The sequence below is a fragment of the Chelon labrosus genome, assembly GCF_963514085.1.
Source record: "Chelon labrosus genome assembly, chromosome: 17".
NCBI lineage: Eukaryota > Metazoa > Chordata > Actinopteri > Mugiliformes > Mugilidae > Chelon > Chelon labrosus.
The window spans coordinates 13,526,015-13,539,313 of record NC_140350.1 but is presented as its reverse complement, the minus strand read 5'-3'; the positions used below and the strand labels follow the sequence as shown (position 1 = coordinate 13,539,313).

The 13,299-nt window shown below is 41.8% G+C and overlaps 1 protein-coding gene across 3 annotated transcripts; it reads right to left on the bottom strand.

Moving 5' to 3' along the window:
* Window positions 1-445: 445 nt before the first annotated feature.
* Window positions 446-11,470, bottom strand: coro6 (coronin 6). 3 transcript variants are annotated; one of them, XM_084565020.1, is made up of 10 exons: window positions 10,874-11,470; window positions 7,208-7,326; window positions 3,844-3,973; window positions 3,523-3,701; window positions 2,565-2,684; window positions 2,375-2,479; window positions 2,096-2,241; window positions 1,536-1,593; window positions 1,032-1,259; window positions 446-666 (listed from the first exon to the last, which is right to left on the bottom strand). In XM_084565020.1, the coding sequence occupies exons 1-10, from the start codon at window positions 11,268-11,270 to the stop codon at window positions 544-546; spliced, it is 1,605 nt and encodes a 534-aa protein (XP_084421146.1). In that variant the 5' UTR covers window positions 11,271-11,470; the 3' UTR covers window positions 446-543. The 3 variants fall into 3 exon arrangements, with proteins under 3 accessions (XP_084421146.1, XP_084421145.1, XP_084421147.1); XM_084565019.1 differs by lacking the exon at window positions 446-666 and having other exon boundaries at window positions 678-1,259; XM_084565021.1 differs by lacking the exons at window positions 446-666; window positions 7,208-7,326 and having other exon boundaries at window positions 678-1,259; window positions 10,878-11,470.
* Between the last annotated feature and the right edge of the window lie 1,829 nt (window positions 11,471-13,299).

Genomic DNA, 13,299 nt, shown 5'->3' with positions numbered 1-13,299 from the left:
AGATTCCTCTTAGTAAACTGGTCGTCCAATACAGAGGGCGAGTCGGCTACATGTGTTGAAACGTGTCCACGCGTGGTGTGTATCTTTTACGGTGATGTGAGTGTTTAGTGACAGTACAGGTGTGTTTCTAGATGCACGTTACTAAAATAAAATTACGAAAGTCTCTTGATGTTTGTTTCTTTTTCTATAAGTGTCATCTACAAATAGTGATAACAGTGTTGACTTTCTTCAGACCTTTAACCCAACTTTCTCGTGTCCCTCAAACCTACAGTGCCCCCACTCTTTTGAAAACACCATAGAGATGTAACTACAATAAAGTATAATGCATTAAAGGTACATTGTGTTAGAACTGAGATAAGGATTTTGTAGCTCAAATTGGTCGGACCATCAATTGTCCACATTCTTACACAAAAGTACCTTTTAAAGGGGCAGCGTCATTAGAGTATACAGAGATTCCTTGTCTATGCAAGGGAAACGTGTTTCTATAATAACAGTAATTCTGAAATTCAGACCAGTTCTTCAGAAGATGTGTTTACATGCACATCAGGCAGTGCCATTGGTGTACTGGGAAAGCTTATTCTCCAGGTCACAGATTCTCTTCTCCTGAGACAAAACTGTGGCCTTCAGATTCTGAATCTCCTCCAACAACCTCTCAAGCAACTGAGGCTGGACAGGAGGAGAGGGGAGAAAAGAGTTGAAGAGGAGGAAATAAAGTGAAACAGAAGAGGAAAGGGGAAAATGACAGGAAGACAGGAAAGTGAAATTAAAGACAAACAGAGAAGGGAAAACAGGTCAAGGACAGTGAGCAACTAGGGAAAATAAATCAAAGCAAAGATGGAAGCTTTGGGGAAAACCAGTTGTGGGCAGGTGCAAATAAAAAAGAGATGTAGGTAAAAGGATTAAACAGAGAGACTCAGATTACGAGCTGCAAAGCTGAAAGTCAGAGACAAGAGAAGCAGCGGTAACACACAACCCAGCTTTGGGAGCTGATACTCTAATGTCGCACAGTATGTGAGATTTAAAGAGCTTACCGGCAGGTTGTTGGTCTCCAAAGTAGACATGCTGCGTCTGGTGGTGGGTCTGGAGTCCAGCACATTCTTCCTGGCCACTTTGAGTTCTCGGCTCTTAGGCGGCACGTAACCACCCCTCATGGACACCAGAATGGGATCTTCATCGCGGCCGTCCAGCCACTCTTCAGGCTCCATGGCAGGGTCAGGCCCCGCTGTGTCTGGGTACAGATCATCCTGGAAGAGGTCCGACTGTGCAAAAAAGTCGGGCAGGGGAACGTAAGAGACTTTTTTATCTTTGTAAAGTACTCCTTTTTTTATTGGTTTTGCAAAGTAGCTTTAATGTTGTAGTTGGTAACTATTAGCTGATAACAATGTCTTTGGAGAAAACATATAGTGGGGAGCGAAATATACTAATTCCCTCTTGAAGTCACAAGGTATTAACGTATGAAGTAATTTGTTATAGTCATCTTGCACCTCGTCAAGAGCTACACAGTGTTTCCATGACCGTGGGTCAGTTGAGCTTACTTTTCTGGGCACTGTCATTGTGATGGGTTCACACTTCTTGTCATGCAGCTTGTATAACCTGGGGAAATAAGACAGAGCAGATGGAAAAGGGGACAGAAGACAGTGGGGGAGTTTATGCTTTCTCTCTGTAAGGGTGAAATGCAGTGGATAAAGCAGTATCGGAAAAGAGTATATAAGCCTCACTGCAGCTCCGAAGAGTACAATGAGGTTTAATATAATTTAATCTCAAATTCAGTAGTTATTCACCCCAGAACTTCCCATTGAGATTGATTAATGATTAAAAATCTGCTTCACATATGTCTACTTGTGCAAGATGTGCAGTTAATGGACCAACTCTTTAGCAACAGACACAAAAATAAATTAGTTTGTGGATGATATACCGACAAATGAAAATCTAACCAGTACAATCTCTACAACATGATATCTCATGATATCGCTGAGTGTCTCAATCCTAAAACTGAGTTTCTCAGCCACGCTCACCCTCACCAGCCACTATCCTTTCATGAAAGAAATAAAAAAACAGCATTTTAAAGAAATGTATTGTATGGTCTGTATCTTACCTGGCGATCTCACATTTGGTGACGTCCACACCTCTCTTGGGCATGAAGCCCATCCCCCTCTGGGGCTCCTTACAGCTGAAGGTGCTGAGGTAGTGAACGTACGGCGGCTCCTCTGTGATCTCAAAGTAACGGATACTGCTGTCCCCCTACACACCGGCACAGAAAACACACACTTAAGCCTCATTAAAAACAACCAGGACATGGTCATTATTAAGGCTGGAAATAAGACTGATTTATAATTAATTCAGGATTTATTTCAATAAACCGCCGTGTCTGTACCTTTCCACAGAGGTAGACCATGTTTGTGTCTGCATCGTAATATGGTAACAACACGCCGTTACTTGTGTCCAACTCCAAAAGTGCGATAGGCTCCTCGAAATTTGTCTGCGGAGAACAACAACAAAAAAATCAGTATGCATTTGTACAAGCATATTATGCACAAACTGACTGAAACTGAAACCTTTCTTACCGGGTCCCAGAGGCCGAGCTCTCTCTGGCTCATCCTGGTGAATCCTGTGGTGAAGATGTTTCCGTCTCTGGTGAAGATGGCTCTCATTGGCCGGATCCCTTCATGTGGAGCCAGACGTTCCTATTGGTCACCAGAGGGATGAACATTATTACAGATATTACTATAAGATCCTGCTGACTGGGATTACACTGACCCAGACTTGTTGAGAAATCAATCATCTCTCCAACTAACTAATCAAGTTAAATGTGAAAGCAGCTTCTGGCAAACATGTAGTCGACTGACCAGGTCTGGTCTGAAGATGTAATAAAGCAAGGGAAGAAATACAAATATACAGCTGGCTAGGTAGGACCATGTGAGAATGGTGTTTGTCTTGATTTCTGAAGGTGTAGAGTACATGTTGTACACATTAAACCTTAGCAGAACAGCTAAAAACAGCCTGTTGATGATGGTGACAGCCTGTTGCAAGGTCAAAAACATCCACAGAGGAATGTCCATTGGCTTTCCACTTTCATTTGAAGGTGGTTTAGAAAGGGCAGAAGTTCAGACAGTTGTCAAAACATTTGATAATAATATGAACAGTGAGAAGATCTGATGCCTAGAAATGTGTTTAGTAGGAACCTTGGTCACTGTTGGACAGAGCCAGGCAAGCAGTTTCCCTTTTTTTTTAATTTTTTTTACAGTTTTTGTGCTAAGCTAAGTATGGACAAGGAATGTTGTGTACGTTCTCAGGAACGTCATGATGGAATCTCTCATTTGGCGCAAACAAACATCTACTCGGACTCAAGGGCTGATTAGGATAAAGTGGTCAAAAGTCACAGCTACCTCACAAAATTAATTTTTGTCCACAACTTAACTTGTGAAGGAGATATGTACAGAAGTTCTTCAAATTTGGTACAGACACTGACTGTGTTGCAGAAGGGGGACACTGTATATTTATTAGTATTTTCTACTCACTCACCGCCACTACCTCCCTCTTGCGGGGGTCGCAGACACGCAGACGTCGGTCCTTGCAGGTGGTGCAAAACAAGCTGCCGTTTCGGTTCCAGCTGATGCTGTAGATGAGGTCTGGGTGGTCGTCCATGGAGATGAGGGGCTCTCCTGTCCCCACGTTCCAGACAATTATCAGGTTATCACTGCCTGTGGGTTTTAATGGGGACAGAAAAAAAAGAAAAAAGATGCCAAATCCTTGTTTTGTTCTTAATGACACGTCACTGTCACACGGGGTCCAAAAAAAGAAGGTGAGAACTTGAGAGCACGTGTCTGTGAGTGTGTATCTTACCCGCAGTGAGTAGTATGTTGCGTGCGGTGGGGTGCCAGCTGACAATGCCGACACGTTTGGAGTGACCCTCCAAGACCACGACGGGGTCAGTCAAGGGGCGGGTCAATGCGTGATCTGGGATCTGCCACACCTGGAGAGGACACAGACAGAATGTCTTATCATTTGCATAGCAATAGATGCAGGGAGATGTGCAAAACATCATGCTTTAACTAAAATGCCTTACTGAATCTATTTAATCACTGTTGTTCATAATGGCAATGGCCATTTTTTAATATAATGATTTAAAAAAACAAACTCATGGGAAAAGAAGTCATTCCACAAAATACTCTCAGGATGTCCAGTCTAGTCACTTTAATTGGCCCATAAATGTGCTGGTGCTGACTCTGAAGACATACTGAGATGTATTTATGTTCATAACCATGTGACACCCAGTTATTACAGTCTGCGACTGTGTGCATATTTGGTAATGCTTCTAAAACTGTTTTCAAAACTAATTAATTCAGTGTGTAAATCAAGAGTGGAATAGTGAGTTGACGTTTCTTTTTTTATCCATCACTCATTTCCTAAGCTGGTCGAGTACTTTGGGACAGTAGAAGAACCAGGAATTTAGATTTAAATTTATTTGTAAATGTCTTGCACTGTGGGGAAAAAAATCCATTATTTTGCCTTAATATTTTTTTTTTAAATGAAATTAAATTAAACTGAAAAGACACCAGGTGGAACTTTTAAGCAATATGCAAAATAGCTTGTTATTTTCTACATGACTTCAGTGTCCTCCTGACATGTTTCAGTCCTTTCATATAAAATCTATCTGTTTTATAAGTATACATGACATGTCAGCATATGAGCAAAAGCAATTTTATGCAGTATACGCCCATCAGGTATATCATTATGACCACTTTCCTAATATTTTGTAGGTCTCCCTTGTGCCTCCAAAACAGTTGTGACTCGTCAGAGAATGGACATGGACCTTCTGAGGGTGTCCTGTGGATGTTGTTAGTGGGGGCCTTTGGGTCCTAAGGATTGAGGGGAAGGGCCTCTGTGGATCACCCTACTGATACTTGATCAGTTTGGGATCTAGTGAATTTAGAAGCCAGGTCAACACCTTGTTCTGTTCTTCATGTTTTTTGAGTTGTTCCTAAACTGTTTTTGTGTGTATGCCATTGCTATGTGGTGGGGGTGCCTGATCTGGTCTGGGTGGATGGTACATGTCTAAGTAACATCCACATGAACGAATGCCATGGTCCAAAGGTTTCCCAGCAAAACATTGTATTGTCACAAGATGATTTATTTACTCCTGTTAGTGGTTTTAATGTTGTGGCTGATCGGTGTATACTGCTTTTAGGAACTGCTCAGGGACCCCACACAAATAACAGACCCAGGAAAACACATTTCTTATTAATGTCAGTGGATGTTCACCAGGCAGCAGGTGAAGACTGAGCCACAGGCTCAAGAAGAAACACAGACACACACACAGCTCTCTGAGTTGCTCCACACTCATAAACACACTCTAATGACACTTTCCAGATAAAACAATAATCACTCTCTGTGAACTAAAGAGAATGACATCACAGTCTTGGACTTTTCCACTCCAGTACAGCAACACTTCCAAGACAGCTGTGACTGTCTGTCCGTGAGCTGGACACAAACAAAGCCCAAATACACACACATACACTCATGAAGGAAAAGACACACAGCACTCAAACCCAGTCCGGCAGCTGCTGCGATTCAGTTGCTCGATTTCACAGGGATTCCCGCTATGACAAACGCGCAAATCTGTCGTCAGTGACAACTGTGCTGATACACACACATGTTGGGTCAACAGACGTGCTGTCCTAACACCAGCCAGAAAAATTGTATAATTGACACATGCTGTCATAGACACATGTACATTTAGGGACACTACCAACACACTCGTACCAATGTAATGGGATTTAAGGAGCACATGGTCTTTTTTTTAACATTAAATAACTTTAACTGAAGTCTTATAAAATAACTTACTCTTGGAGTTTCTCAAAGTTATGTGACATAGTATGTGTACTTACTGTATTTTTGTCAGTGGATTAACATTAAAGCTTCTTCTCATTTCCTGTTGTTTGAGCTTGACTTGCACTCTTTTCATCACATTTTCTGTTACAAAAAATCTATTCACAGTTTTCCATGTCTGTCTTAAAACAGTACAATAATGCAAGATTCATCTGCATGTGTCCGCTGTTGCCTGGTGAGAGAAACCAACCAGGCAGGAAAACCAGTGAAACCCAAAGAGAGAATTTTCTCCCAAACACTAACTTTTGACCACATCCACATATATTTGTCCCATTCAAAGAGTTGAAACGTCCTATTATGAGATAAATGTCAGAACAAAGCCTTTGCATTTTGTCCCCTATCATTTGCATCAGAAGAACATCAGGAAACAGACGCCACCGAACTGCTGACATAAACCCATCCCACACTGTACACCCATTCCCTGACCGGTTAATAATTCACTGAAGAATAAATAAACACTAAAAGCAAAAAAGTTAAAGGGAGTCTTCGTTTAACTTCACAAATAATGACAATTTCAAGTCATTCTGACAGCGTAAAGATTAAGTTCCTGCAGCCGAGGCCTCACAGTGACCCCTGCTGACTGAACACAGACTGAACGAGTGTCAGGGCCACAGACGTCTGCAGTGCATCAGCCAGTTGTGAAAGAAGTACTGGGATCAAAACCCAGTAAGCACATGCTTTAGGTGGACCTACAAAGGGAGTTTACAAGTGCATGTATTAAATTTTTTTTCCCGCAATCACGTTTAAATTCTGACTTCATTTCCAGACCTCTCTTGTGGATATGAGGTGAATAAAAGCAGATACAGCAGAGCATAGATGGATGGTCGTTATTTAAAGTATTTTCTAAATTTTTTAATGACTTACATTCAGAAATGTGTTCTGGGTATGACGAAAGAACACTGAACGCATATTAGGCGCGGTAAAGTATCCATGGACAGACAAACAAAATCATACTGTAGACAAGTTTCCTCCCACACCATCATTACCTCTTATACCCTCTACATAACTTTTATATATACAGGTGCATGCACAGCATTACAGCTGGTTGTAGACAGACAACAGCCTCCTGATCAAGTTAATAAATCAAGACAAGTGAACCGACGAAGATACAGAGATGACGCAGAGCAGGTGGGTGGGCCGTCAGACAGGTGCCTGATACACTCCGCTTATTGTTCACTCAACAGACAGGAAGAAGTGATACATTCAAGCTGCGATCACCTCTATGACCGCCGTCTGAGTCACCAAAAAACAAACTCCTCCACAAGCATTTTCAACTTTTCTCTCCCACTTCTTTGCCACGCACAAGCCCTCTGATTACCATTGCGGTGCAGTCCTCCGAGCAGCTGGCCAGGATGTTGTCGTCATGAGGGCACCAGTCGATGTCGAGGACGGGTCCAGAGTGACCAACCACCAGCGGATAGTTCTTGTCCACACGACCTGACTACAACACAAAGGGTTGAGTTAGGACTGTGTGTGTATCATAACTTATCATTAACTTTAAAGTCACAACCATACGAAAAAAAAAAAAAAAAAAAGCAAGTACTGACTTAAAACCAGCAATTAAAAAGGATATTCTCAGCATGAAACTGGCCCTGATTACAGCCGTCAGATTCAAGGAGATTGTTTGTCCAAATTACATCATGAAATACAGTGCCGCTCTGAATTGTGGACGTGTCCCTCTGGATTTTTGCATAAAAAAAAAAATCAGTGGAAATTAAAAACAGACAAAAATAACCCAAATAAACAGATGAAACAGAAATATTATACTTGTGCATTTACTTGTTCAAGAAAATGAATCATTTGTACATGTAGTTGCAAAAGTATGTGAACCCTTGTTTTCAGTATCTGCTGTGACCCCCTTGTGCAGCATTAACAGCAACTAAATGTTTCCGGTAACTGCTGATCTGTTGTCTACAGTGACTTAGAGGAATTTTCACCCATATTTCAGTACAGGACCACTTCAGCTATGAGATATTGGTGAGTGAACTGCTTACTTCAGGTCCTTCAACAACATTTCAACTGGATTATCGTCAGGACTTTGACTTGAGAACAACATAAATTGCGTTCTTCTTGAACCGTTCTTTTGTAGACCGACTTCTGATCTTGGGGCCGCTGTTTTGCTGCATGACTCATTGCATTTCTCTTAAGATTCAGCTCACGGACAGATGTCCTTGTCTTTTATAACTCGCTGGCTTAATTCAAATTCATTGGTCCTTCACTGACGGCAAGTAGCCCTGGCCCAGATGAAGCAAAACAGGCCCAAACAAGGACATTACCACCTCCATGTTCCAAGGACGGGGTTAGGTTCTGACGCAGGAATGGAATATATGGGACAATATAAACTACAACATGCCGCTGTGAGGGTGTACTCAAGACAATGGAAACACCTTACATGATTATAACCAATGAATGTGCACGCTGCTTGGCTATCCAATGACTTGTTTGGTCAATAACACTCAGACAACCAAATGGTTTCCATTTCAAAATAATGTGCCTTGCCAACTGATTCTGCTTGTATCTGCTGAGAATAACATTAAATATGCAAGCAAGTATAACGTTTACCATGTTTGACATCTTAGCTTAGCATGTCTGTGAAGGTTCTTCTTGGTCAACCAGGTCATGGTATATCCAAAAAACGCTAAAGAAAGGCAACTGGACTTGAAGATGTTTCGCCACTCATCAGAGTAGCTTCTTCAATTCTGAAGGACTGGTGGTGAGTTGAGGTTTAGGCAGGGACGTCTGTGGGTGTAGCCCATTGGAAACTTGCATGACTAGTGTGCGTTAACGACCAGATACTCGCACGACTAGTGTTTGTTAACTTAGCTTAGCATGTTAGCATGCCAAAATGGGCTAATAAGCAGTGAACGCAAAGTTGCACATTTGTGGTGTGTGTATCGATGAACCTTCAATCTGCAAACAAAACTATTCAAAACACGTATAATAGACACATTTCTGATGTACATGATGTTTTTTTGTTTTTCTATAAGCATGTGTATCAGCTTTTGAGATATCACTCCCTCCACACACACCCCGGGAGCAGTGTATTTATAGCCGGGTGACGAGGCGTTGACAGGGGAGTTTTTCTGGTGGCCTGTTGGGGACTCAGAGAGGGGAGAAGGAGGATAGAGATCGCACTGGTGTGTATTAATAGCACGTCTGTTCGACATGACTTCAGTGTGTAATCATGTCCATTTCTCAGCGTCTCCGCATTAGTCTGCGTCTTCCTGCTCGTCTTCACTAATTACCAACGCTGACGTGTCGATGAATCTCAACAGCAATGACCTCCTTACACCCACTATATGTCTAGTTGAAAAAAACAAACAAACTGGTCATTCCACCAACTTCAGTCCAATTATAACTCTTGTTCAAGTGCAGACATTATATAGCAATCTTTTATAATATTTTTCCTTCCTGTTAAAGCTGGAATGTGATTGGCTGTTGTTCTTGGCAGCCTGGCTCAAATGAAACCTGCTGAGTGGAGGCATCTCACGCGCCAGGTCAAAATAAACTTCAGCAGACTTGTCCGTGTACAGCAGTGTCAACAGCGAGAGATTATAAAATAAAGAAAATGTGATTTACAGAAGTCTACTGGGTAATATATTTTCTTAAACAAGATTACTTCAGTTCTATGTTTTAACATAATAACCTGCCAAAACATTATCTCCCATTATGTCATTGCAATATGCACACACGCTTTGTTATCGTTCTGGCATCTGCTGCTCATTTTAATACAATGTTGTTATCCTCACAATGCCTCAGGAACTTTAATGCATCACAGTTTGACCCGTCTGCCATGACCTGTGGTTTGTCCTACATTGTTCCGTCTATAAGTTTTCCCAACACAATGGATGACTGCAAATATCATATCCTCTCCTGTTAGAAGGAAGTACTATAATTAAGCCTTTGTCACAGCAGACATCATGAGTCATCAGAGGAGAGGCCCATTTCTGTGCAGGCTAATTCACAGCTTACTGGACCACCTAAAGGAGGTAAGCCATCATTTATACACTGGGTGCTTTTCCCACTCTGACAAAATGTCTGCTGTGAAAGAGGTCTGTAACTTCCTTCTTCAGTCTTAAAATTGTACAAGCTATTGCAACCATCCCTTGGGAATGATCACTTTTAAATAGCACCTGTCTTCCTGGGAACTTATAAATTGCATGTCTCGCAGGACGAGACACTGACTTTTCTGTGCATTTCAAATGTCTGAGGTCACAGGAATTATTTTACCTGAGTGCAGGGCTGCCTGCCAAATGCTTCGTCACTCACAGTCAAACCTGCTATATCTGCTTATAGTTAGAAATGACTAACTGAGATGAGGCTCCAAACACAATGAATACCACAAAATCTGAAGTTACCTCGAGCCAGAATAGTGAGAAATGAACCTGTATGCAAGGTGCAATTTCCCGTTTATTTTCAGCGTCTGTTCTCTCTGCCTATAAGGTTCAGTTAGTGTTCCTTCCTTTAGTTATTTCTTTATTAGACAGATATCTGTATTTTCCTTGGTAAAAACCTCATTTAGGAACAAAACAATCCTGAGTATGTATGTATGTATGTGTGAGTATGTGACAGTGAAGCGGCCACACTGGTTAAAGTCCATGCATGACTTTTACAATCTCACTAATAATATGAACATTGAGATAATAATAATAATTAAAAAAAGCTCCAGGCAGCAAACAATCCTAACTTCTCCTTCTCTTTCTCCATGTTTCCCCATGCAGCTACTTACAGAACAAAAACATCCTGCAACCTCTGCTGATAAAACCGGTGGTTGACCTTCTTTCAAAATACCAACAAACATGGCAACCTTCCCTGAATCAAAGTTTCTAATTACCCATTTCATTGATAATCTTCAGCATTCACCCTATTGCATAAGAAGTTCGTAAGATCTTCATTTCCGCAATGTTCTCCACTCATATGACACTAAAAGAAAGTTAGCTATTTAAATGAGAGTTCTGGGATTCATAAAGTGTTTTCCCCTCACTGACCTTAGAGAGGGGCAGCACCAGAAAGGCTCCTCCTCCGCTGGATTCAATGATGACCGCCAGGAACTTTGGGTTGACGGCGCAGAAGGAGCTGTCCCACGTCACCTTGGAAACGCGAATGTCATCGTAACCCTGCTCGGCCTTGACCGCCTGACCGAAGACGTGGCGGAACTTGCTCTGCCGCACGATGCTGCGACTCATGGCTGAAGGTGAAGAAACAAGAGATGGCAAAGTTTGGATAAGAACAATGTGAAAGAAGGGAGGAGAGGAAGGGTCATAAAAAAAAGTCAGATGAAGACATGGATTTATATGAAGAAATAGGATGATGGGTGGAAAAGGGGAAATCATGAAACTAAAACTTTTATCATTAACATGATCTAAATACTTGAGCATCATTACCCATGAATCCAATACTGCCCAATATCACGGTGGGCTAAAGGCGCCAAAATCTATTTGATTTCTTATGAATTATTTAGTGGTGGCGGTTTTGATGAGTTCTTTTGAAATGGTAATGTCTCTTCCAGCAAAGGTTTGATCAGATCTCATCCTGGTGTCAAAGTCTGTCTTTGTCACTAAGGCAGGTTATGGAATCGTCTTTGTTGTGATGCTGCCTTTGATTTCAAAGTTGAAGATGAATCAGTAACTGTTTTGGTATTTATTTTATTATAACTAACTGAGTCACACAATGCCAATATCTATTTTTTCATTCATGACTGAACCAACGGCACAGCAGGCAGCTGACTGACACAAGCCTTCAGTCTCCTCATGCTGTTCACCAGTCAATACTTTGATGCATTAAGCCATGGATATTTTATGTTCAGATGACTTTTAGGAGCTTTAAATAACTAAATGATGAACTTTGTGTTGTGTTTTTAGGCTGTTTGTTGACTGACGACTGGTTATCCCAGGCAGAGAGCCAGCGGGACTCTAATCCTCCAAAACACAGGGGATATTCTATAACAGAGCCTTCCATCGGAGCAGATATTAATAGTTGATTGTCCCACCGAACACTATGTGAGAGCTAAACATCAAAGAGGAACGCTAAGACACGGAGAACAGATAAATGACAGGCGTTAGGACTCGACAGATGCCGTGTCAATGTGAAATGAGCAGCACAAGCCGCGGCGGTTTAGTCTCATCCATGTGATTCAGTCCCAGTGAGAATATTTAGATTAAAACGTATCTGATATAAACTCACAGGCTGCACTGGCTTATATAAAAAAACAAAAAAAACAAAGCTAAAATCAAGCCTTTATTAGTCACTGAAGATAACCCAAGATAAATGCAGTTGTGTCTCTTGTTTACAGGACAGTGTTAAACTCTTTTAACAATTAAAATAAAACTTTCTGTTCACTGGTAAAAGAGCACCAGCTCAGATCATCATATGATAATGTTTGACCTTCTGACTATTGAAGATAAAGACCATGGGATTCATGACTAAACCAGAGTGATGAGAGGAGAGAAGCTCCTCTGTAATATAAAACAATCCACGACTGTGGGGCATTTCAGGACAAACGACTTAACTACATACTTAGTTTGAGATTTATTGATAGTTCCTGCACACCTAATCTAACACAGTCAGAGAAGGACGAAGGGGCTCTGTTGCTGCCTGCAATATGACCTGCACTGCATGACTCAAACCCATGGCATAAATTATTTTCATTCTTTTAAGGTTTTAGAAATAAAAAGTAGTAGTTTTCTGTTGTTTTAGAACCAGCAGGTAAATATATATTTAAGCTGAGCACATCTCCCTTCAACAATGTAAAAGCTTTGGGAAACCTGCAACAGAAACACTGTATGAACGTTTTTGGGACACTTGGGAGAAACTCTGACTTGCTCCTTTAACTCAGGTTAATTAGATAGTCCTCCTCTGTCGGGCATGGCGCAGCTCTGGAGAGTGGAGACAGAGCGAAAGAATGACACTGCCACTTTCCTAATATAGACATGACAAACTGCACTGTCCCACCCGGGCCAGCCGCTCCTCCCACCATCCCGCTAGGTCTCAAATAGTGCCAGTATCAGGGCAATAGAGCCCGTGGCGTTTTATCGTCAATGAACGGATTGTGCGTTAAAACAGCCATTGCGCACAGCCTATACAAACACACACATATACGCAGGGATATAGGCTGTCACGGGCGCAGGAGGTGTGAGAGAGGCAGAGAGGGAGGGGGAGGTCAGTAATGCACTCCTTAAAGTAGCCCACAGCTGCTATGCAGGACTCAAGATCTGCTCCCCTTCGCAGGAGGAAAGTGCACAATCACAATGTACCGGCTCAGTATTTTATCTGTATTTTGTTGGGCTGCCAAAGGTAAGGACGCACTCACTCCTCTCCAGCGGTGCAGTAAAGAAACTGACGCACCTCTCACCCCACTGCAGCACAGACATTGACACACATATTAGGAAAGACAGTCCACAAGGCAGCTCA

Bases quoted from the DNA above. Each gene is read 5' to 3' on its own strand.
- coro6 (XM_084565019.1), bottom strand. From the start codon at position 11,270: ATGATGCTCAAGTATTTAGATCATGTTAATGATAAAAGTTTTAGTTTC. The intron at 2,480-2,564 runs GTAAGAAAGGTT...TGTTCTCCGCAG, and splicing joins AGCTCGGCCTCTGGGACCCG to ACAAATTTCGAGGAGCCTAT. The intron at 2,242-2,374 runs GTACAGACACGG...GCCGGTGTGTAG, and splicing joins TGGTCTACCTCTGTGGAAAG to GGGGACAGCAGTATCCGTTA.